Source organism: Gymnoscopelus braueri (assembly GCF_963280865.1).
Source record: "Gymnoscopelus braueri genome assembly, chromosome: 2".
Taxonomy (NCBI): domain Eukaryota; kingdom Metazoa; phylum Chordata; class Actinopteri; order Myctophiformes; family Myctophidae; genus Gymnoscopelus; species Gymnoscopelus braueri.
The window spans coordinates 47,282,532-47,307,530 of record NC_137604.1 but is presented as its reverse complement, the minus strand read 5'-3'; the positions used below and the strand labels follow the sequence as shown (position 1 = coordinate 47,307,530).

The following is a 24,999-nucleotide window of genomic DNA, read 5'->3' as shown; positions in this document are numbered from 1 at the left end:
TACTTACCATTTTGGTCTTGGAGTGAGCCTATATTACAATTCTGAAGCAGTGGTCTTACATACATATCCATAATTAAGTGTTCAGTTGATCATAACTGCGCAACTGCGTGGTGGTGATAATTGACTTATCTAACTGCCCATTTCAAAACAGATACGTATTTATACAAGGTCATTGCTTTAAAATTTGATTTTAAACAGCGGAATTCAGAGGAATGGCACTTACTGGAAAATCTGCTTGTGGAAAAATATAGGTTCACACCAAGACCCAAACGGTAACTTGTGTCAAACCATTTCCAACACCATAGGTCTCCAGGGCTAGGTCTATTTTAACAGTGGATTATACAATGGAGAAGGTGAAAAATTATGGGCCAGACTACATAATGCAAAATGAAATCAAGTGAAAATTACATTAGCTACTTATTTCAATAGTCTAGGAAAGAATGTGGTACTAAACGTTAGAAATAAATTTCCCCACAGCAAAAACAAGATAAAACTCCCTTTAATATGCAATGAATCATTTCAAGTAACTTTTTTTTCTAATGTCTGTTGGTAACAAAACAATACTGTATACAAACACAAAATTGCTACATTAATGTAAACAAGATATAAAAATGATTCTTATGGTAATAAAACAAGTATTTGCTGTAGAATTCCCCTTTTTATGTTTTTTCTTTTTCTTAAACCAACCTCCACCAAGCTCACGGTTAAAGTTTCAAAAATATTTCAAAACAATATGGCAACATAACATTCAAACACCTATGCTTTTTTTTTTTAAGTAATAACACTGAGATGCTAAATTCAGTGGTCTGATATGATGTTTCAACTTTACGGGTGGATTCATGTACATTTCAGCCATGCATTTTTGATACTGCATTCTTTTACTTATGAACCATTATATATTGATTTGTTTACCCCCTGTCGTCATTCCAAATAGTTAACAGCTGTAATTGTCCTTAGTTGAAGAGGATGCCTGCTGGCTATTGTCGAGTTGTCATGCGATCTGTCCAATTTATTTCTGTGTGTGTTCATGTGCCTAATAAAATAATAACATGAATGGAAACTGAACAGACGGTACTAACGACTTACTGCTGAAGCTGACACTCGTTCAAGGCATTAGTGAGACAGTTCCCGTGCTGGCGTGAGGAGTACAAGGTGGCAGGGAAGGAAGGCAGAAAAATGGGACAGGGGTTCTTCTCAGGTATCATTCCAAATTTTAGGTATCACAAGTTTTCCTTGTAGAACACTGACACTGGGACCAGGGAGGTTGGTGCTGGGTTAGTCACAGGAGAACCAGGGACGCATTGCTTTTTCAGGATAAGAGTCCAGCGCCCCCTCTCTCTGGGAAAATGTATCGGCCTCAGCTCTGTGCATCCTTCCCGTCAGTCTGTTGGCCTTGCAATGAGACAATACACCAGTAGGGGTTAGGGCTAGGCTATGCCAAAGTGTGGGGGGGGGGGGGGGGGGGGGGGGGCGAGCATGTGGGGGGATTTGATAGGTTTATGACAGGATGAGACTGGCTGGACTGGGAGAGATGATTCTATGATAAGTTATTGGATATGAACTCTAAGAATCTTTTGGAGTACTGCTCTGGGTTCACCGTTGAGATTTCAGCCCCAGCCTGTGGAGGAGAAAAGTCGTGGAAAGAAACATTTAGATTTAACAAATACCTAAACAAATCTTATGAATTATGTCAAATGACAATGCAAGACGTGATTTCTACTCTGTGTAGTATGTACAGCAGTGTTTTTCAAATGGGGGTACGTGGAGGTAAATGAGAGAAAGTGGAGAGTTATACTTATTGATAAAACGTCGACAAACCTGCTGATCTGCAAAGTGTTAAATGTTTTTAAGTGTTTAAACCAAATTAGATCTGTAAAGTGTTAAACCAAATTAAATCAAAATCTTGATTGGCACAACTTATTGAATAAAGCAATGGAAAATGTTATGGCCAGTTGCCTCATTGGAGGCAATAATTGCAACTCACTCCATTTCTCATTTGTAAGAAATATGAGTAATATTCTTCAAAAAGGTGAGCTATTATTCGTTCAGCATCATATGCTAGTTATGGTTTTCTCTTGCAGTTTTCAAAGCAAAGTTTCATAGTAGGTAAAGGGGGTGCTTGGATTCAGAAATCAGGGAAAGGGGGTACAGAAGCCAATTTTTTTTTGAGAACTGATGACGTAGAGTATGTAACTAATGCCTGTTCAAATCAGGATATGGTGTTCATGCTTACTTACCCCGTGTTTCACAGTTTTGGCAGCATGTGCAGCTTTTTTCTTAGCATCATAGTGCGTGAGGATGTCAATTATAGCCATGAAGAATACCTCTTTCTTCACAGCACCTACCGCAAGGAGTAAGATACAGTAAGAAAATTAATCAGAAATGCAAATAAATTACATATTATATACAGTATTATTTATTAAATTTTTTATTTAGAGTAGCCAAGAATTTTTTACCCCTTTTTCTCCCCAATTTAGTCATTATGCCAATTGATTCCTCCCCACACACATTTCTGTATTGTTACTGCTGTCGTATCCTACTCTACTGACTCACCTGCCAGTGAGGAGCTCCCACCAGGAAGACATAGAGCCTTCGTCCTACTCCTCCCGCCCAACACTCCCCTCTGACAGGTGCCGCCCCAGCCTGTAGGAGTACGTGCAGTGACCGATATCACCCTCCCTGCCTGGCTTCCCTCCCCCGAACACGGGCCAATTGTGTTAGTGTAGACGCTCGACAAAGCTGGATGCACCACGGTGAATTCGAACCCACAACCTCCGTGGTGGTGGGCAGATAGACATATTATAACTATGTTATACGCATTTCCAGACAACGTCTCACACTGAACCAGTATGCGCGTGCAGGCCGGGGCCTAAATAACCCGACCACTCATTAGATGCAATGTAAAAGTGGTCACAGCACTCACGGGTAAAATGCATCCCATCAAACTTTCAGATGCTGTTTTCCTCCCAGTGTGGAGGAAGGTTTATGTTGTTTACCTTGGTTTATGAAGCGTGTTAACAATTATAGCGATTCTCAAAGCAGTTGTCCCCCAAACCCCAGTACCCCACCTCCTGTCACCGAGGGAGCGCTTCCTACGATCACAGCACCAGAGCCTGCTTGATCGCGCAGCTGTATCCCCTCAAACCTAATTTATGCACTGCCGCGCAAAGGTGTTGCGGGCAGAGAATGGGCCGAGAACAGCCGACCGTCACAACGGTCACATCCGCGACTCGATGTGAGCTTGTATGTCAGCTGTTCTCGGCGTGCAATACCGTTTCGGGGTGAAGTATATATGTCTCACTAGGAGCGTCTCACCAGCCAACACATAAGAGGAGGTTGAATTAACTGAAAACAGTGCTCCCCAAAACAGGTTTGGGGATCTGTTGGGAATTGATGACATGAAACCGGCCCCTGCGCGTGGAGTCTCAATGTTTGTAAACAAAAAAGTCTGTCTATAGTATGGACTCTATACTCTATGCAGTGGACGCAAAGGCAGCTAAAGTGAGAGTGGGAGACTAAATTTTATGAATTTAAGGAATAAAAGTTTGGCGAGGGAGTGATTTAGTGAAGTTGTTAACCCTGCCGAAAAAGCCCATCCGCACAGCTCTAGCGCATGTATGTATATTATATATATATATATATATATATATATATATATATATAAACCTACAACTACATATTTATTTTCCTAGTATTTGCTGATCATTTTGGGATACACACAACATTTTTATTACACTGGATAAGAGTGTCGCCTACAAAGAAAATGCGTAAAATGCAACGCTACCAAATCTCCCGATACCTGACATAGCCAGAGCACGTTGGAGGTCAGAGCGATGTGAAGAAGAAACTCACTATCATAGCTCTTGATTGCGTAGACATCCACAGAAGGGTCAAACTCTCCTGGGCCGAAGAATCCACCAAAGTTGAGGGGGTTTCCGGGGCTGTCGGGTGGGGTGCCAAAGGAGCCTGTCAGTGCTCCTCCACCCATTCCGTCGTTCTCATATTCATCCTCATCTCCTACACCTTCTACATCCATCTCCTCCTGCTCTGCCCTGTCCACATCATGGATGCCCAACAGCATACTGTAGTCCATAATCTTCAGGGTGGCCAGGAACTGACATACACAAACACACACACAAACAATAACATTACATTTTGGTAAACATACACAAGCTACTTGCCAAATTCTGTTATATTTTTGTTGTAGCTGGTAGATGCAGTCAGGTAACAAACCAATTCTAACGACTTGTACAATTACATTTCACTGGTTCACCGGATGATGAAGTCATAAATGATGCTAAATAGATGAAAATGTACTCATCTTGCAGTTTCTCACCTCTACATCACGCTTTAGCTTCTCCAAGAAGTACTTCCTGTTGTCATCTCCTATCTGCAGTTTATGTCCCTCATTCAAAAAGTCATTATCTTTGAAGGTGGGCAGCTCCTTGGCCTAAAGACAAGGGAAATTAAGACCAACTTGCAGGAAAACATTTAGGAATTGTTTTATAAAGTGCAGTCATTCTTAGTCAGGTGTAGCTAAAAAACTAACAGCATTGATTAAAGACCATGCAATGGCAGGATTATTTATAACTATTTGCTGCAGTCCATTCAAGAACAGTTTTCATCACATAGTGAAACACACCTTTTCTTTGTCGCTGGCTTCCCTTGAGACTGTAGAACCCTAAATGCCAGAAAAACAGACAGATTGGATACAAATTAATATAAATCAAAAGCATTGCTAGGGTCTCTTGGTCTCGTAGACAGCATGCCAATATTAGAAAATGGGCTGTCTCCAGAGAATACTTTGCAGGCACAAACATTTGCTATAAAAGTTTTATAAACAGTCAAGAAGTGTGCAGTGAGTGTGGCATGTTTAGCGTTACTGTCAGGGCTTTAGAAACCAGACTATGCTTTAGCACAGGAACAGTTGACAGCCAACACTCACAGTCTATCCATTCAGGCGCTTCTCATTTTATTATTAAAGCAGGCAACATGACAAACAGACGCATTTCGGCTACAAAGCCATCCTCAGCGTAATCATCATGTTGATTGCCGTACACCTGGAAAGTTTTTTTATATATATCGTTTTTGTGACTGGAGTTTGTGCTCACATTCCTTCTAGTTTTAATCTATAAGGTTTCTTTGTCACTACTCATACAGGCACAAGCAGCGAAATGCAAGTGTGGTGAGGTCTGCAAAATACTGTGCAACATCAACATAACAATAATAAAGCTAAGATGATATAACATAAGAAAAAGCCTCATGAAGAATTACTATTGCAGCAATAGCAACATCAACATATCAAAACAAAATGCAATGAGGCATAACCATGTGTACACTACAGATACCTTTTATATGACATTGTGCATTATTGGTTTGAGCAATTTGTACAGGAATAACTCAGTTCAGAGTGCCAACACACTTATTATTTCCCCCCCTCTTTATTCCTATTGTACCTTGTTTGTGGCTCTAACGGCCACCGAGTAGAAGCTCTTCCACCTACGAGATGACAAGCATTTTCCCCTTCATGGTCACCCCCCCCCCCTCCGTGTCAGTTTTGTTACCAGTAGAGTTATTCCCTCTTCAGAAAACAAAAACACTATATTGTTTCTCTGTTACTCTGTGCAAGTCTGATTAATGTGAAATATCCCTCTTCTGTTCTATCAAACTACAACCTAGATAAAGAGGTCCCAAGTGTTTGTTCTATATAAAACACACAATATGAGCTCATTATTCATATTTAGATATCCAAATGCATTTCAGTTAGCAAATATTTAGTTATGACTCCAGTGATGACATTGCCAGACAGATTCTCTAAAGAATAATGAAAGTTGCGCCAACGTTGACATGTTTTTTTTACTATGTTATTTGAAGTGATGCACACACCAATCTGTAACACATTTAAGTATATGTTCCTACCTTCAGATCATACTTGCGATGTACAGTGAGCCGATGGCTGAATACATTCCGTGTCACTACCATGTAGGTCTCCACGCCATCCACTGTTAGCCTGTACATGCCCAGAAACTGAGGGAGCAGTGTGCTGCCATGACATTCCACAATGAACTGAAATGGATACATTGCAGAGAGCAAGAGAGTCAGGAATTAAGAGTCAGGAATTGTTAATGGTGAAAAGTCATTCAGGCGTGTGAACAGTCATTATCACCTACTTTGATAGGGTTATCAAACTCAGAAACTGACAAGACACATTTCAGTGCATGTGCACAGACTTGTATAAGTACGTGCATGTCATTGTCATGAGCAACACAAGTTCAGAAACGACCTCACTTTATCTGATTGGTAGGTCACATTTACAAGTGAACCCATCATTATTAAAGCAGCACAATGTAACTTTCCTCTTCTACCCTGGATTTGAACCTGGTTTCCTGCTTAAGTGCTGAAATGTTGACCATTGAACTAATAAAGCCTGCCTGCTTGCTTGGGGGATAAAGTGAATCTGGACTATCGGGCCAAAATTCTTGTCAGATCCTGTGTCTAGGTGAGACTTTGACACGATCAAATATCTCAATAGAAGAGCAGGGAGACAAAATACAACCACGCCAATTGTATAAGTTATATCGTATTAACATACTCAAAAATTACAAACTACAAAATTACATTTTATTCATTAATTGTTTTTACATAGTGAGGCTTTAACATGCATTTCAATAGCGTACTCAAATCCCAGTTAGTTTGGTATTACGCAGTGTGGGGGTGTGCAGTGCCGATTGCCAATTCAATCAGAGAACAATTTTGAGAACCAAAAAAACAGAAATATCTGTATCTGTCTGACCGCGCGTCTGTGGAGGATGCACCGGTGTTTGGGGGGAGTGGAAAATGTTTGAAAATGTTGCCTATAATGACATGCCCAAAATAGGGACGCTGAGGTTAATGTTGTTAAGTCTCTGCTCACACATGAAGCAGCAAGCCAAATACCCTGTTTTCACATAGCCAAAGTGCAGGAAGTTTAGTGGAAATGTTTTAATTCGTCTCATGTGAAAACGGGCACTGATCTTGTGTGGCGGTTTTGGTGTTTTAAATTTCACGGCAAGCTTCCTAGTAAATGTGGCACTGTAGTGAAAACACAGCTCTACTTTATCAATATTTGAGTTGTCCTGATAGGACGTATACCTGGTGGTATTTCTTGAGGATGTTGTGCATCTCAGCTATGTCTTCGCTGGATACCGACTTGACGACGAATCGATGATCGTAACTGGAGAGGATGCGGTTGCCAAATCGACCCTGGGAGTCGCTGTTCACCGGGGCACTCCTCGTCAGAGAGTTCTGACCCCAAATCAGAGAGCAATAGGAGACAGACATCAGAGAATGGACATTTTACTATAGTTGGTTATGAATGCAGTAATCACATTAATTTGCATGTAGCCGATTATGCCCTCTCAACAGGGAACCATGGAAAGCAAAAACAAAATCAGGAAGCATGGCATGCAGAATATAATATCTTCAATCTGCTAATGTTTCAGACAACTGTTTCCCACAACAGCATCCTGCAACTTCTATTATTCTTTTTTTTGTTCAATGCTTGTGTGTTGTGTTATACTAGGTCTTATCATCCAGTAACCCTAAAGGTCTCCCGTCTCATTTTCTATCCCCCACAAAAAGATATTCACTTAGAGACACATCTCTCACCTGATAGTCCTGATCGTCAATGCAGAACCTCTCCCTGAGGTTTCGGAACACCATAGGACAGTACTCTTTGAACTTAAAGCGGCTGGGCAGATTTTCTCTGAGTGTGGCGACATGGTGACACAAGCTTAAGGAATACAGCCAAAACTAGTTTTGAAGAATGAAAACATAGTACTTTTTAAAGCTTGGGCTATTACAAAAAGGGACTCAAAAACTGCATAGTAACTGCATAGGGAGACTGAACACTTCTGCTATACTAACAGGTGCTTTGCCATGAGGATTATTTGCATTGCAAAGCTGGTCAGTTAACTGCTCTGTGGATGCTTTGACAACAACCTCAGCATGAATACAACCTGAACATTACACAGTAACATTTCTAGGCTGACACACTGTACAGATACAGGCCACCTCAATGGATACATCTTGGGGCTTGAATACAGCATCTAATGTGCTGTAAAAGGCTATTTCTACAACAATTTATTTTGCCTGCATCTTGGTTCCAATGGGGTTTAATGCATGGGAGAAGTAGCAGACTAGAGACAACTCATGTACGTACTTGTTAAATAGATGGTTGTCCACTTTGATCTTACTGTAGGCTTTAAAGTCATCTGGCATCAGCATTACTGGTACAGGCACGTTACTTAACTCATTGATCTGAGGGAGAATCAGAAAGATTGATCAGAATAGAATCAAGACAAAAACCCTTAGACATTAAGAGAGCCAGGACGAAGAATAAATCAAAACGATAGCCACTATTTTTTGCACAAATTGCACAGTTGTTTTGCCAATAACACTTTTATAAAATAAATTAATAAAAATTGTGGAAATAATAGCCATTCTACAAGCATGCTCACACGTATTTCCGCAGTTAAATTAATGCTGGGAAATGTATGAACATTTTTCAGCATTGAAACGATTATGATTACGATTATGTGCAAAAGTATTGCAAGAAATTAAGAAGTAAAAACAAATTTGACAACCAGACCTAAACATTATTTAATTCATGTTGTATATTGATATTCAGCAAACACAAAAATCTGTTGAATTATATATTTAAAAAATCTGTTATGTTATATCGAAGATAGCTTTAAACTAAATTACTCTGAAGTAGAACATGTTCAGGGTACCATAAAAAGTGACCAGTCAATGTCACACCTTAGTTATCACTGGCCTTGAGTGTGAACTGGTGAAATTACAGCCACAGAGCAAACAAATAAGGATGGATGGCTGGAAAGGCTTCCAAAATTAAATTGCATGAAATGAATGATGCTACTGGCATTGGTGCAACTGTTAATGTACCCCAATTGTGTGATTAAAAAGTGACAACTTGCTGAATGAAATATGACCTCATATGAAACATTACGATACATATTATCTTTCTAACATGGCTAAAACACAATGTATGCCACATTGTCAATTTGTCATCCTACCCACATCTGGATTTATAAACAGAATTTGACTGAGAGCCAGTTACTAGACTAACTGGCACAGAAGCTCAAATTCTCTGAACTTGGAACTTGGAAGCCAATCAAGCCATATTTAGATTTGAAGAGGCCGATATTTGTGAAACAAAATCAGATCACCTAATCTCCCAACAGTGTCACACATGGGGTGTACTGCATGTGACACAAACATACACTGACGAAGTCAGCTCACAACCATTAAGACATGATGGATGTGAACTACTCCAGTATCACAACTAGGGCATCATTAAAATGCATACATCTTATCACTAAAAGAAGAGAGAGAGCTTTGATGAGAAGAAGTCTGTCTGATCTGTCTTGGATCAGATTACCACCCACACCTCTAATCAGTGGCTCTATCTACCCACATGCCCACTGCTCTGTTCCAACTTCTCAATGCAAGCTTGAAGCTACAATAACTATCATTTTTCAACAAGTAGGTGTATATATATATTTTATCGACACAGCGAGTGTCAATTCCCTTACCAGTGCTTATGAAACAAATAGGCTTATTGCTGAATGTCGGGTGTTGTTTGTGGTTTATACAATACTGCTTCCAATCATCAGCTCATAAGCTTGATACAGTGCTCACTTACATAAAAGGCAATGTTCAGAAATTAATTTGTGGAATGAGATATTAGTATCATACCACCTGCCAAATGCTGGTAAAATGTGTCGGTGGCTGGCATGTTTCTCTACTATACCACACATTTTTTTCCCTGGTCAAAATGATCATACTTGAGTGGTACAATTGTTAAAGTGTTAAGAAATGTTTGGAACCCATCAATCACCGTGGCCAGTGCGCAAGAGGTCAGCTTCTTGACCTGTTATTTTGGCAGTGAAAGAGAGACCTTTGTTAGTCCCACGGGGGGGATTCCATTTCAGCTTCACCCAGCTGATGGCTACTCAGATGGTTATGATGAGCACTGGGAGGGGAGCAGTTAGGGATTAAGTGTCTTGCTCAGGGACAGTTCCGACACATAATAAACTTGTGCCGGGAGGAGAACCGGTGACCTTCTCATTACCAGACGGCCTCGCTCTACCCACTACGGCTCGGTTGCCCCCAACACTGAAAACTAGAAGTCAGTCTCATGGTCAATATTACCTTCATCAGCAAGTCAATGAACAAGAACCTCTAGGAGGATCTAGAAGGAGGTGTTCACGTCCTTGAAGAAACTTAAGTATGCACAATATATTTCATCATGTATCAAAAAGTGGCCTGGGAAGGCATATCACACAAGAGAGGCTGTTTCAATTGAACAAATGAAGGGGGTGTGTCCATTGACAAATGACTAAAAACTACATTTCTAATTAAAGGATGACCAACTGACCACTGTTGACATCATCACTCTTTCCATAGCCTCATAGACAGAACTCTGCTAAAAACAAATGTGATATGTTTTGTTTCTGCTCTAGCCTCTATTTATAGGCTGGTGGTGTGCATGGAGCTGAATCACAGATGGTGCATCATGCACTGAGCAAAGCATCAGTCAGTCGCTTGGTTTTTCCAGTGATTTGTTCTATTTATTTATGTTTTAGAGGTGGCTTGCCTTTCCTGCAAGGATGCTGCATTGGATCAAAAGCATGGGCCGCCTTTATTTGGGTGAAGTCAGAGACGACTGACGACGACTCCAGTGGTCTCTCGCTTTTGCGCCTCAGACAGTCAGTCTTATAACTCAGTGTGGTTCTCAACCTTTTCAGGCCGCAAACCCCCAAAATAATCATATTTGAATTGGGGACCCCCCACTCTGACAAGCACTTGGAATCGTAATCATTACATTTATTTTGACTCGGTTCCACAGATAAATATTGTGAAAATAGCCGATATACAAGCTCGCAACGCCTCTTTCTTTTATTATTTGTCAATTTGGCCAATGTCTGACCAGTTTTTGGTCTTTTTCAAATATTTTTTATTTATTTTTAGGTATCACCTTAAATTGCCATTTACTGTCATCTGCCCCCCCCCCCCCCCAGATGACCTGGGGTTCTCCACTGTTATAACTTGCAGCTCTACCTGTCACACCCCTCCCTCCCTCCCTGCCTGATCAGACGCATGAGAAAGGGAGCAGTGCAGATCACGACTAAGCTCCGTATTAATATTCACTGACTGAAATGTACGACTGGCTTTAGTTTCAACCCCTACAATCAATAGTCAGTTCGCTAAAAAGGTACACATAAATAACTTGCAGAATTGAGACCGTTATCACAGCTACAATAAGAGCTGCACAGACAGAATAGATCCACATCCCATCCATGCATGGGCTGGGTGGATGTGGGCCAACATACTAGCCATGACTGCTACCAAGATGCTGCTCGCAGGAGGGCTAGCTGAGCCCTGTCAGCACATATCGGTCAAAGCAGCCACCAAGTACCTGGCAAACATCCATCATCACCCCATAAACCAGTGGTTCTCAACCTTTTCAGGCCGTGACCCCCAAAATAATCACATTTAACTGGGTGGGGTCCCCCCATTTTGTTTGACTCGGTTCCACAGATAAATATTGGGAAAAGAGCAGATCTACAAGCTCATAACGCCTCGCAACGAGGCGTTATGAGCTTGTAGATCGGCTATTTTCACATATTATTCCTATTTTATTTGACAATTTGGCCAGTGTTTGACCAGTTTTTATAGTATAGTTGATTGTTGATTACTTTTGATGCAGTAATGATATTTTTCTTCTCTCTTGTTTTGACCGTATTAAAAAGTATTAGAAGTCCTTAAATTGTCACTTCACTGTCATCTGATCTGGAGACCCCCCCCCCCCATCCCCAAAAAATATATAATGTGGGGACCCCCTTGGGGGTCCCGACCCACAGGTTGAGACCACTGCCATAAACTACAGTAGTCGCTAAGTTACATGACTGACTGACTGACTGACTGATGGCAGCATGTCAGTCACCCAGTTGCTTTGATAGATGGCACAGCAGCTGGCTAATCCAGCCCAGCCAATCTAAAATCAAAACAGCACACAGTCAGGGGTTTAAGTGAACTTAAGCTGGTTGAAGAAGGGAAAGGTAAACAAAATCGTGACATATTTACCGTATGGTTGACACCCCACATTAACACGCTGAGAATGGGCTCGCTGGCGCGGAACAACTTCACTTTCTGGCCGATAAAGTGTTTCTTTTTCGTCTTGGTTTTGCTGGCGCTCACCGGCGCAGCGCTGGTACAGTTGGATGCCATGTCTGTCTGTGTGTGGCTGGGAATTTAAACACTGTGAAGCCTCCTTGCGACTGAACGACACTGTTAAATGTTTCTAAGTTTAAGAGCGTTAAAACCTTATAAGTGCATCATGTTATAAGCTCGTCCCAACTCGCGGTGTCTCTGAATCGTATGATAATGTCGGTGGTAAATCAGCGGTGTTGCAGCTCATTGTGCGCCGTCACCACCCTTCCTTCCTCCCCGGGTTGGGAGCAGCACCAGGCCACGGTGTGGTCGGGTTAGATCAGCGGGCACACAGAGCGAGCTGGACGGCCATCAGGACACCTTCCTACCCGGCCAGGGACTCACACGACCCCCGTAACCTTCTGGCTGTCCTGTCGTTCTCGTCTGCCACCCGAAGCGGTTGGAGGTTGTTTTATTTTGAGGTGAGTAATCCCATTATGATACTGCTCTGAGATTGTTGTCACCACCACCAGCTTTTGGGGGTCTCTCCTCCTCAAGATGGCCGTCTCTGATCGCACTTCGCAGTGGAATTGCGCCCCCAACAGGCTGGAGCGTACAACTACAAGGACTCAGAGCTCCCAGGTCTACGGCAGTGTTGCCATGTCGGCTTATTATAAGCTACTTTGGGCTTGTTTTCCCTGTAAAGTTGCTTGTAAATATTGGTGGTTGCAGTTTTTTGGGCTTGTTTCTAACGTGTACTTGCTTATTTAGGCTTACTTCCATTTTTTTAATATTTTGGACCAGTGGTTATCAAATATTTTCATAAATGTTTTGTGCCAGGGAGCATTTGTGTTGTTAGAATGTTTAAAAAAGATTCCAAATATTCCACATTTTACTGCAAGAGTTTTTGAAAATAGCAGATCTACAAGCTCACAATGCGACGCGTTGTGAGCTCGTAGATTGGCTATTTTCAAATAGGCAATGCATAGGTTTAAAGTGCTCATGTGGCCTAGTTGCTTCTTTTGGCCTGTTTTCCTAGACCTGGTTCCTTATTTCTCTCACAAAATATGGCAACAGTGGTCTACGCGAGATGAATACATTATGCATTTAAAGGAGGAGTTCACCCAAAAAATGACATATTTTCTATGCACAACCCATGAAGCCTTGAATCCATGGATTTATTTTTGTTTTTGTTGCATTCCTAAACCAATAATTTGATTCCCGTCTCCTACCGGCTAATGTATCCGGTAGGAGACACAAAGTAGATTATTTGTGTCTCCTACCGGATACACACCCGGTCATCAAATTATTGGCTTAGGAATGCCACAAAAACTAAAATAAATCCATGGATTCAAGGCTTCATGGGGTGTGTAATTGATAGAAAATATGTCATTTTTGGGTGAACTCCTCCTTTAAGGCGCTGGGCCTGGGTATCAAACAGTACTTATTACTTTCCATTATTTTTCTTGCAAATTTTTATGCAAAGTGAAAATGCATGCAAAACCACAATTTGTGTTTAATACTGTAATATTATCAGACTGTTAACAGATAGACCTAAGACCTTTATTGAACATGAACATTATTCAACACAGGTTTGATGTAGAGATAATGAAAGATGTTCTGCTGTATGAATTGTATTTCATATTATTAATATTAATAATGATGGCAATTATTCTTTTTCTCATTATTATTATTGTTGTTGTTATTGTCTATTAAAAAATGAAATAGAAAATAAAACAAAATTGTTCCTCTCAAATGCAGAATAGAATCTCAGGCAAAAAGGGGGCGTGGTAGGAATATAACTCCAATATGAATGACTAGATGAGAAATACATTTTTGTAATTCTATAATTGTTGCAAGAAAAATTAAGCTATGGGCTAAAATTTAACAATAATGCTGCATGTAAAATGTATCATGGTAGTGAAACCCCTGTATGCAGTGTTGCCAGGTTTTGTGAGAGAAATAAGAAAACAGGTCTATGAAAACAAGCCCAAAAGAAGCGACTATGGGCCACATGAGCACTCTAACCCTATTGTACATTGGCTATTTGAAAATAGCCGATCTAGTAGATCTGCTATTTTCAAAGAAAAATAGTTAAAATTTAGGAATATTTTAAAATCCACAAAATCTTGTACATCATATTTTCATTAGGTTTGGGTCTACAAATACATATTAATTTGCGGGGTCCATAATATGAAAATGTTTGAGAACCACTGGTTTAAACAACATTAGGAAACAAGCCCAAATAAGCAACTGCACTTTAGAAACAAGCCCCAAAAAAACGCAACTACCAATAATGTTCAAGCAACTACAGAAAAACAAGCACAAAGTCGCTTATAATAAGCGGTCATGGCAACACTACCCTGTATGCCCCCCTTGAACACAAGGCGACAAAATAATATCACGTGATCCAAAGTGGGCGGTCCTCTGCCTGGTACTGAAAAAAAAAAGCCATTTTCTGGCGCTGCTGCAAATTCTAACCAAACCAAGTCCAAATAATTCACCTGGATCCTCGTCCTGGAGGAACGTGGAACTTTTATGTCACATCAGGTAAGAACGAAGCACCGGCGATCGATCTTTATTCAACGCGATGCACGGGTTTGCTGAAGCACACACAAAAGTGCACGGTGTCACATTTTGACTCTCTCTTGTTCGTGTCTCTCTCTGATACAACACTGTCAGTGGATTTAAGATGGCTGCTTTGTGTACCAGTGTGATTTTTTTTCCTGTGCTTTACCTCTCTCTAGTAATAAAGCCCTTGTGTTTAAATATATTTTTCCTCTGACGATTATTTACTCAGGAACGCACTGCCCGAAATTCAAATGCTCTTTTTGTTGGACCGCTGGTTGAGTAACAGAACTGATGGACGAGATGAGGCCACACAGGGGCAATTGAATAGTAGGGTCCTGTGCAGGGTAGGAGACCCTGCATTTGATACGCTGTTGTAATTCTCAACACACTATTTCAGTGGTTTCCAACCCTTTTCATGTCATGGTCCGTTATTTATTTGGCATTTGAGCCGCAGACCACCGTTTGATGAGATTTAGCCTCTCAGACCAAAAACTTAGAATATTATTGTTGTCGTTGGATACGATTTTGTCCACAATTCCATGCTGTATTGATGTGGTACCATAGGAGAGATAACAGGCAAACGTTGATCAAAATAACAATTATTTAATTAAGTAATGCAGATGTTTAACAATAATTTTACTCTTGAGGGTAAAATGAATTTATACTAATAATAAGGGTCCATTTGGTTACCAACTTTCCATTATTTGGCTGGGGATCACCTGGAAACCCCTCAATGACCACTGGTGGTCCCCGAGCCACTGCACTGTTCGTTGGCAAATCTATAGCAGAAAACGAAACGACAGATTATTTTTGATGCAGGCATTGAGACGGAAACACTCCGCTATGACAAGGAAATAAACAATAGTTGAGACAGACATAGTTAATCGACATTTTCTGTCATACATGATCATACAGCAGACCCATTAGTACCTAATGAGTGTAATTACTAATTTGCTTCTTCTGCAGATATTTCCAGATGGATAAAATGCAACCCAACCGTATTAAAATCACAGATCTTAATCCAAATCTCACATGCCCACTGTGTGCTGGTTACTTCATTGATGCTACCACCATTGTAGAGTGCCTGCACTCGTGTAAGTTTAATTTAAATATATGAACGCATTCAATATAATGGATGCAAATGTATATTATGTACCTTAATGGCATTGGTATATGCATAAACATTTGTCAGTAAGCAAACTGATCCAGACTTTTTCAGCACAGAGCTCTGTTCTGGAATCTCATTCTCCTCTCTCCCTGTCTGCTCCGTACAGTTTGTAAGACATGTATTGTTGCCTTTCTGGAGACAAACAAGTTCTGTCCTCGATGTGATGTCCAGGTACACAAGACGTGTCCACAGCTCAGCATCAGGTAAATCAAGCAAAGGTTGCACTTTTAAATACAAATGAATAACATTCTCTTTAATAACTAATTTACTTTTTTTCCAGAGCGGATAAAACTCTACAAGATATTGTGTACAAGCTTGTTCCTGGGTTATTCAAAGGTGAGGCCACGTCTTCCAAGGGAAGAGGGAGCTAAATTGTAGAAGCAAAACGAGTAGAAGAAACATTTGTTTTGTCCTTTGTTTATTCCTGTTGATGTGCTGCGTTCACAATGGTAAGAACGCCTAGAAATCTTGTTTTTGTCTGTGTTGAACTTAGATGAGATGAAACGGAGGCGGGACTTTTATGCAGAGAACCGAGTTTTGGAGCCAGGAGAAGTGGTTGAGACCTTTAACATCGCAGAGGATGAAATCATCAGCCTCTCTATACAGTTCTATGAGAGAAACAAGTCAGTGCTTCAATACAACTAAAATAACAATAATCAATTGTATTTCTAATGATCACTTTATGAAAAATATTTTATACAAAATTAACTAAAGAAAGAGTAATTCTGAGGGAAACACAGATACTCAAAAGAACACTATTAGAGACGAGAGAAAATCATGGCTTTAAGTTTGTCCTTTGATTATGCTTTGTTTATTCAAATTGTGCATATTTTAAATCCATTAAAAATAAACTTGTGAGCAGTTTGGCTGTATGTTCCCATAGCGTTAGGAGATTTGCCTTTTATTGAGAAAATTATTAGTTGAAAAAGGTGTGTCTGGTGTGTGTGTATTGAATTGACAATTTTTACATAACCTCTTTTTTTCTGTATACCCACAGAAATAATGATAGACAGCATTCAGATGTGGATGGAGACAAGGTAGGAAAGTTTACTGAAGCAATACTTGAACAGACACAGAATTGGCACAGACACTCATGTTATTTTTTATGGTGTTGCCGTATGTTCGTCTCGATTTACCACAATTTTCTTTCTTTTTTTCAGGCCAATGGCAAGCGTTTCCTGCAGTGCCCGGCAGCTATGTCTGTCATGCACTTAGCAAAATTTCTTCGAAGCAAGATGGACATTCCCAGCAGTTATCGGGTAATGCTTCTAACAACAGCACCCATATACTTGATTTTTAAGTTCACTTACAAATAATTGTACTTTACTTTATTTGTTTATTTACGGGACAGTGCATGTTAATGAACATTCAATACATGTAAAAGAATGAATCAATTGAACATGATCTCATGTAAACATGCCGGATTTAGCTAGAAGCTAATTCCCATTCGTAATGTGAATGTATTTAGTGTGACTGCAACATTAGAAGGAAATTAACCTATATGACAAGCTGACAGACTGATATTATGTTGTGGTCTCATAACTTGTCTTTCCTCTGTTATACAGGTAGAGGTGTTGTACGGGGATGAGCCCTTGAAGGACTATTACACACTCATGGATATTGCCTACTTCTACGAGTGGAGACGAGTGAGTGTCATACATTTACACAACCTTAAATACAATGTGTTTTTTCTTCTACTTGTTTGGTCAAGTCCTGAGTATCAGTGGCTCTTCTGGACTTATCAGAAGTCAGGTTAGGTTGAAAATTGTCAAAGCATGAAATATGCTTTTTGGCTGTTAGGCTTGAGTAAGCAGTGTTAGTAGCCCATTTGATGAAACGGGTACACACACAAAAACAATGGTTATTCAGGGTTCTTTGCTATGTTTGAGGTTCTATATAGCACCGCTGTCGTATAAAGAACCTGTAATGACTTAACCTGTAGCTACTACTGCGAGCGGCAACTGGGACGTGTGCATGATTCATTCAATGTCCATGAGCTGTTGCATCTTTTTGGATATGTCAATCCATGTATTTAACAAAGATGTTCTTTCCAGAATTCAAAACCATAAAGATACACGAAAACCCATGTAACAATAAAACATTGAATGCCGACCTGCACGGCAACATAAACACGGTCAAAAACTGTGTGGCCTTCCCCCATTGCACACCTGGCTCCCGCTGTGATTAACATGACGTCATGGTCATTATTACCAAGGCCAGAACCTAGGCATCCTTCATTTAAATAAAATAAAACAAAATAAACAGAAATGGTATTTTTGGCTCCAACACACCCTGTTCTTCATCTTAGTTTAGGCACCTCTGTAGGGACGTTGTCGTTCTTGCCATCTTTATTAGTCGACTTCGGCTCGAGGCCATTCGGTTCACTTCAGCCAAATAAAACTAAAAAGAAATATATAAGAAAAGAGCAGCTGCGTGAGGCTTTTATAGCAGTACTGAGAATATGAGGGAACTTCAGCTTAACAACACACATCTATTCGGAACCCAGTTTAGGCACCTCTAAAACATAGATCTAATACATAGCTCTACATAGCACCATTTGACAAAGGTGATACATAGCAACTTTAAGATAGGTGCCAAATGGCACCAAAAGAGGTTCCGCAATGATTACGAGCCAAAGAATAACTTTCATTGCTATTTAGCACCATTTAGTGAAGGGAATAGGTTATATGGTAAGAAAGTGCCTTGTTTCAATATGAAAGCAAAAAAATGTTGATGTTAAAACAAATTGGAAGTAAAATATAAAACAAATTGGAAGTAAATAATGAACGGTCGGCTATTTTGACGCAAGTGAACTAAGCTACTACATAAGAGCCAGCACTTATGATCTCTGTACCTCCTTGCAGACTGGACCTATCCCCTTGCAGTACTTGGTCAAACCCACCCGAAAGCGCAGGAGGGTGTCCTTGTCTGCTGTCCAGGGCCACTCCGATGGGGTCAACACCAGCCCCACCTCAGAGAGTGACACACACAGCGACAAAGTCCACAGTCCTGCCGTTGCTCAAGCTTCCAGGGCCTCGTCGCTGCCCAGCCCTGCATCTCACAGCCTCACTCCTGCCCTCCAAAGCTCAAATGGTACCACAGTGTCCAACAACACTCAGCGACATTCTCTGTCCTCTAAATCGGGCAGCAATGCCCGGAAGGTGACTGTCAACGGCACCAGCTCCGGAGGTGGCAAAGAGGAGGCGAGGGGAGGTGATAAAAGTGGTTTACCTCCTCCGACCTAAATCTGCATGAAGAGCAACTGGGAGGACATTGTTTTAAATTGCTCCCTACTTCCAAGTCACCTCTCAACCAGAACAAAAAAAGAATAAACCAGGCGGAAACTTCTTCCTGGAGAAATGGGATGGAGATTATCTGTTTTCATTATTTCAGCGAAAAGACTGAAATGTGCAGCCAAATAGACGCTTGTATGTGTGTTTGCGTGTGTGTGTGTGTGTGTGTGTGCGTGCGTGCGTGTGTGGTTATGTGTGTTAGACTAGAACAATGCACACATACAAAATGTACAGTATGTATCAAATGTGAGCATGTGTGCATACATATGTATAAACTATCTTTTATACAAGATATTGTAATTGTTTTGTATTGTATATGCAGTAGTTCTGTTTCTTTCCCATAGTTCATCAACACTGAGTTGGCTTAGGTATGACTTTGGACAAAATGCTCAACTGCATTGCAGTGCAATTCACAGCATAAGTTGGATGTAAAAAGGTCTAAACCTATCGTCATGCCTCTTGACAGTCATGTTATAACTACTGTATAAGTGTTCAGTATAAGCAACCGTTCATCTGGTACTGTAGGCACCATGCTTTGTCAAGGATAGCTTGCATACATTTTTGATGCACTTTCTCAATATTAGACCATAAAATCCAATCCAAGCCAAACAAGTGTGCTTTACAATGGGAATGGGGGTTGTCTGTTAAAATAAAATACTGTAGACGCAACCCCAAGCACTACCAAGTTGAAAAACCGAGGTTTGTCAAAGAGAGACCATGTACCTGTTCTTATGGCAGACAAAAACTCAAAAGGGATTTGATATTTCATCACATCTTTTATATTACCATACATTTCAACATTCCTTTTGTTTCTTTTGAACATACAATGATACGTTATGTTTATCAGCCATATGTGCATGTTTTAGGTCAATAAAATGTTTACTTACTAGGTTTTGACCCAAGTGTCCTGTTCTGATTTTTTTTAAATTGCACCAAATTAATATGTTCACTCTAATACTCAGCAAGTATCAGCAAGAGAAGGACTTTTTGTCAACAAGCCACAAAAGGCTGTTGCTTGCGAATCCTAAAATGCTGTATGTTGGTCTAATCATAATACTAAAATGCTGGCAGGCCATTTGCTAAAGTGGGTGGATATGTTGGTGTCATCAAAAAGACAAGTATTTAGCTGGTGTTAATTTTCCACCCACATATTAAAGGTAATAAATAAAGCACATGTAAAGAATGGAGGAACATTTAACGTACAAATTTACTATCTAATTCATCATACAGTACAATGAACACAGTAGAAAACCACAGAGATGTCTAGCCATCTTCCCTCCATATGGCTGAATTTGTACAAAAATATATATGTGTTTCACAGCTGTAGGTTAAATACATAATTTCAAGAGTGAGCTTTCAACAAATAAACTGGGCAGATTATTCACAGATTATTGTAAACAGCATTTGGCCTACTTACAGTATATCCATATTTTTTCATAAAGAACGTTACAAGGGCTAGTGACACACTTGTGAGCATCTTTAAATTAAGCATTGAGCATCATGGCGTGCATAGACGATAAAAATGTAACTTAAACTTGAAAATATTGAATAGGTCTTGTAGTGTAAATGTAACCTGTATGATGCAATGTTGGTGCAACCATAACCATTACAAACAGTGATTTAAGCTGAGGCTAAGTTTGGCATTAGCTTCTAATAATGATTTGTGCTTTGTCAAGGTTCTTCAAGAGTTTGTTCTCGTTGTGGGGTAAGTTTTATGAAGTCTTGCTTGTGTGTGCCGTCGCAATAAGGTGGATTATTAGTGTACTTGCAGCCACACAACCACACTGTCATGTCTTTCTCAGGGAAAAATCGCAAGGGGGAGAACATCCCTGGGGCTTTGGTCTTGTGGGCACCATCACAGAAAGGCTATGGAGGAAAAAAAGGTGGGTTCATAAAATATGAGAAGTATTTTAGAGATTTGCATTACAAGTCTCTCCAGATTATTACATCATGTTTAACACAGCACCTGTTTCTTGCTATGACCGCAGGTACACCACGAGTAACGCTTCCCAGCAATAAGTTCCACCTTGAATGGAGTTTTGGAGGCAATTACGGGCTCATCTGGGGGTCGGGTGGAGTATTGGATCTGTGGATACATATATATAGGTTAGGCTACTATATTCAAATCTAGGCATCAACATAAATAGCAAAGAATAGCCAGCGGCTATTTACGATTCTAGCAATACTGGATACAAATGTAATGAATGAATGAATGAGACGTTTATACTTCTGATTGATTGATTGATTGATTGATTGATTGATTGATTGCTTGCTTACCTTTGAAGTTGCCATAGACAGTCTCAAGGTTGAAATGATCCACGGGCGCATTGTTGTTGACACTGTCAGTGTCATTGAGCTCATGTTGTTTATCTGTTTAGCTGTCTCTCACACACGAATCTACAGCTCTACACCATTCCACACGAAAAGGTCAGCAATGGGCTTATAAAGCGATAAAAGTCTATCTGTTTGTCGATTATACCGGTGGCGCCACTGTATCAAAATATAATCACAAGCAGCAACTGACGTGGTCACTCGTCACTTCCGGAGTGGCGTCACACGTGTGCGTGGCGCGCCATTTATGGCATCCAAATTAGCATAATTATCAAAGGCAGTGGTGGAAAAAGTACTCAAATAGTCAAGTAAAAGTTCGGAATTCAAAAATGTACTTGAGAAAAAGAACAAAAGTGTTGGTATCACAATGTACTTAAAGTACCCAAAGTAAAAGTAGGCCTACTCATGCAGAATGTCCCATTTCACAAGTTTTCAAATGTATAGTAAAAGTTTTCAAATGTTTAGAAAATAGCAGATCTACATACTCACAATTAGTGACATATTGTGTGCTTGTAGATTGGCTATTTTCAAATGTGGACGAAATGTCGAAAGGGCTGAAGTGGTTAATGTATGCTTTGTAATAATAATCAAAATCTACAAAGTAACTAGTAGTAACTAAAGTTTTCAAATAATTGTAGTGGAGTAAACGTACATTATTTCCCTCTGAGATGTAATGGAGTAGAAGCAAAAGTACAGAAAATTGGAAATACTCCAGTGAAGTAAAAAATAATACCTCAAAATTGTACTTAAGTACCGTAGCCTACTTGAGTGCATTGTAGTTACTTTACACCACTGATCAAAAGTTCAATCTGCCTATGAGAAACACAGCAATTCTCATTTCCGTGGTTCCACCAGGAATGTTAGGATACAGTGTATAATATCTTATAAAGAAAGAATGGTCTCAGACATTGAACACAATAGTTATTATTAAATGAATTTATTAGTGATTTGTACACAGGGTATTATAAGACATCTATATAATGTCTTTAGTTATCTTCCAAACAGCTTTTTCGCGGAATTAACTAACCCGCGGAAAATGACTTTAAAATGTGTGCCATCACAGTAAGGTGCGTTGTGTGTTTGTTTACATGCGCACAGCATGACGGCCGTGTCCTTATCAGGGGTGAAGCGCAGAGGAGCGATACTGGGTGCTTTTGTTCTGTGGGCACCGTCACAGAAGGGCTGAGACAGAAAGAAAATAGAAAAATAATTTATTAAAAAAAACATATATATATATATGTACATTTATTTATTTATTCATGTCAATATAGGCTACTCAAAGAGCTTGCATGCTATTTAAACATATTAACCCAATAACCCCTATCCACATAATATTCACAGTCCATCATCAAGCTCACCGCTTTGACTAAATTCATAATAATTAATTCATTAATAATTAAAGTTTAAAGCCAACCTGTTTTTGACTGTGTCCACACGCACACCATGCGTATTTTTTTCCAGCTGACACTTTCACCCGATATGGCATCTTGCCCGCAACAACAGGCAGGGTGGAGGTGGACTGAAAGCAGCGCTGACTCTGAAAGACAAGTTTCTTTTATAGAGCCGTGCTTCTCACAACATTTTAATGTACAAGATTTGTGTATTCCACATTTTCTTTAGCCTACAGAAATGTCACGATTTTTTTTAAATGGAACGCTCGCCCCAAAAAACATTCGCCTCCAATTTTTTTCGCGGACCGCTCGCCCCCCCAGCGGTTCTTGTATTCTGGTATTCGTTTTTACTGAGGATAAACTAAGGAATACGTTTAGGGTTAGGCTTAGTTTTACTGGGGTTAAGTTTAGGATTATAAGGTTATGGTTTGGAATAGTTTTACTGAGGTTACATTTAGGAATAAGCCAAGGTTAGATTCTTTAGCCATAGTTTTACTCAGGTTACGTTTAGGAATACGTGGTGGTAGCTGTAGTATACAACCCTCGTAGACGTATTTATGATTCTGACGTCTTCAATCTACGAGAGTTGTAGGGTTCACGCCCCATGGAGACCTGGACTTTCTGCACTATGCCCCGTAGACACTCCAAACATGTACAAATGTGAAAATAAAGGTGCTTAACCCCAAGCCCAAAATTTTAACTGGCTCTACGGGGTAGTAGTTTAATGTAATAATCCATATCTTTCAATAAAGAAGTGTTTTAATGCCGTCTGTGGCCGATTCTGTCGGTGGAACCCGGAATTACACTAAATGTAAACAGGAAGTTAACGAGGGTGAAAAAATGGCGTTCGGCCACAGACGGCATTAAAACACTTCTTCATTGAAAGATATGAATTATTACATTAAACTACTACCCCGTAGAGCCAGTTAACATTTGGGGCTTGGAGTTAAGCACCTTTATTTTCACATTTGTACATGTTTGGAGTGTCTACGGGGCATAGTGCAGAAAGTCCAGGTCTCCATGGGGCGTGAACCCTACAACTCTCGTAGATTGAAGACGTCAGAATCATAAATACGTCTACGAGGGTTGTATACTACAGCTAACGTGGTGGCGACCGTTCCGAGGTCACCGGATAATGGATTAGACCCGGGGCGAGCATGTTTTGGGGCGAGCGTTCTTGCATTCGGTTAAACTAATGAACACATTTTCCTGGGGAGCAGTGGTGTGACCCGCGCTGACCCCTGGAACCCCCTTAAGGACCCCCGCGGCCCCGCCCCCCTCCCCATAGAGCCTATATGAACCCCCATGTTGAGAATTAAGCCTGATTTCTACTTCGCTGAAAATAGCCGATCTACAAATGGCACAATGGCTACGTGACGTCGACACCTCGTCCTCTTGGATCAAACCATATTAAACTGCATCTACAGTAAAGGCGGAAATGTCGCAACGTGCGACATTGATACAAAAGTAACCAAGCGTCTTGTGCTCGCTTACCATCGTAGAAACAGCAGGCATAAGGTGAAGTGACCTGATAGTGTCCAGGCATCCTTTAACTGCAAGTATCCTTACATTCATTCTTTCGTCTGTTTTTAAAACAGAAAGTGTTCTGAAGACTGAGTCTTACAACAAGCTCTCTGCAATGTCAAAGGAGGTGGAAAAATGCCCGACTATTTTTCCTCGCGAGAAAAGTAAACGACCGAAGAGTAGGCTTAATCTCGGTAGTTAATAATGCCTTTAGTTTACGCACTTAGCAAAAGTAAAATGTATGACTTATGATAAACTATGTAAACATTACGCCCGTGGGAGTGCCGCGAGAGGTCCCTCCCTCCTTTGAATGCAGGGCAATAGTGGTGGACTGAAGTAGCCTATGAGTCATCAACAGTCTACAGTGGTGGAAAAAGTACTCACATTTTTTACTTAAGTAAAAGTATCAATACTGCAATGGAGAATACTCTGTTACAAGTATTTACTTGAGTAAAAGTACAAAAGTATTGGCATCAAAATATACTTTAAGTACCAAAAGTAAAAGTAC

General features: G+C 40.3%; 2 protein-coding genes across 3 annotated transcripts; one reads left to right on the top strand and one right to left on the bottom strand.

The window, feature by feature from the left end:
• Window positions 1–483: 483 nt before the first annotated feature.
• LOC308077168 (phosphatidylinositol 5-phosphate 4-kinase type-2 beta-like) lies at window positions 484–12,782 on the bottom strand. Its single transcript, XM_080417760.1, has 10 exons — window positions 12,148–12,782; window positions 8,201–8,298; window positions 7,648–7,744; window positions 7,132–7,284; window positions 5,920–6,066; window positions 4,643–4,681; window positions 4,337–4,450; window positions 3,853–4,114; window positions 2,238–2,341; window positions 484–1,618 (listed from the first exon to the last, which is right to left on the bottom strand). The coding sequence occupies exons 1-10, from the start codon at window positions 12,289–12,291 to the stop codon at window positions 1,538–1,540; spliced, it is 1,239 nt and encodes a 412-aa protein (XP_080273886.1). The 5' UTR covers window positions 12,292–12,782; the 3' UTR covers window positions 484–1,537.
• Window positions 12,595–20,142, top strand: LOC308077216 (polycomb group RING finger protein 2-like). Of its 2 annotated transcripts, none has more exons than XM_080417829.1 (9): window positions 12,595–12,695; window positions 15,751–15,878; window positions 16,059–16,155; window positions 16,233–16,288; window positions 16,446–16,575; window positions 16,950–16,989; window positions 17,113–17,211; window positions 17,518–17,598; window positions 18,817–20,142. In XM_080417829.1, exons 2-9 carry the CDS (start codon window positions 15,761–15,763, stop codon window positions 19,195–19,197), a joined length of 1,002 nt encoding a protein of 333 aa, XP_080273955.1. In that variant the 5' UTR covers window positions 12,595–12,695; window positions 15,751–15,760; the 3' UTR covers window positions 19,198–20,142. The 2 variants fall into 2 exon arrangements, with proteins under 2 accessions (XP_080273955.1, XP_080273954.1); XM_080417828.1 differs by lacking the exon at window positions 12,595–12,695 and adding an exon at window positions 14,647–14,763.
• Window positions 20,143–24,999: the final 4,857 nt, after the last annotated feature.

Coding starts and splice junctions, on each gene's coding strand:
- LOC308077168 (XM_080417760.1), bottom strand. CDS start 12,291: ATGGCATCCAACTGTACCAGCGCTGCGCCGGTGAGCGCCAGCAAAACC. Junction 7,285..7,647: donor TTGACGATCAGGACTATCAG/GTGAGAGATGTG, acceptor ATTTGGGGTCAG/AACTCTCTGACGAGGAGTGC. Junction 6,067..7,131: donor TCCTCAAGAAATACCACCAG/GTATACGTCCTA, acceptor TATCCATTTCAG/TTCATTGTGGAATGTCATGG.
- LOC308077216 (XM_080417829.1), top strand. CDS start 15,761: ATGGATAAAATGCAACCCAACCGTATTAAAATCACAGATCTTAATCCA. Junction 16,156..16,232: donor TGTCCACAGCTCAGCATCAG/GTAAATCAAGCA, acceptor CTTTTTTTCCAG/AGCGGATAAAACTCTACAAG. Junction 16,289..16,445: donor TGTTCCTGGGTTATTCAAAG/GTGAGGCCACGT, acceptor TGTTGAACTTAG/ATGAGATGAAACGGAGGCGG.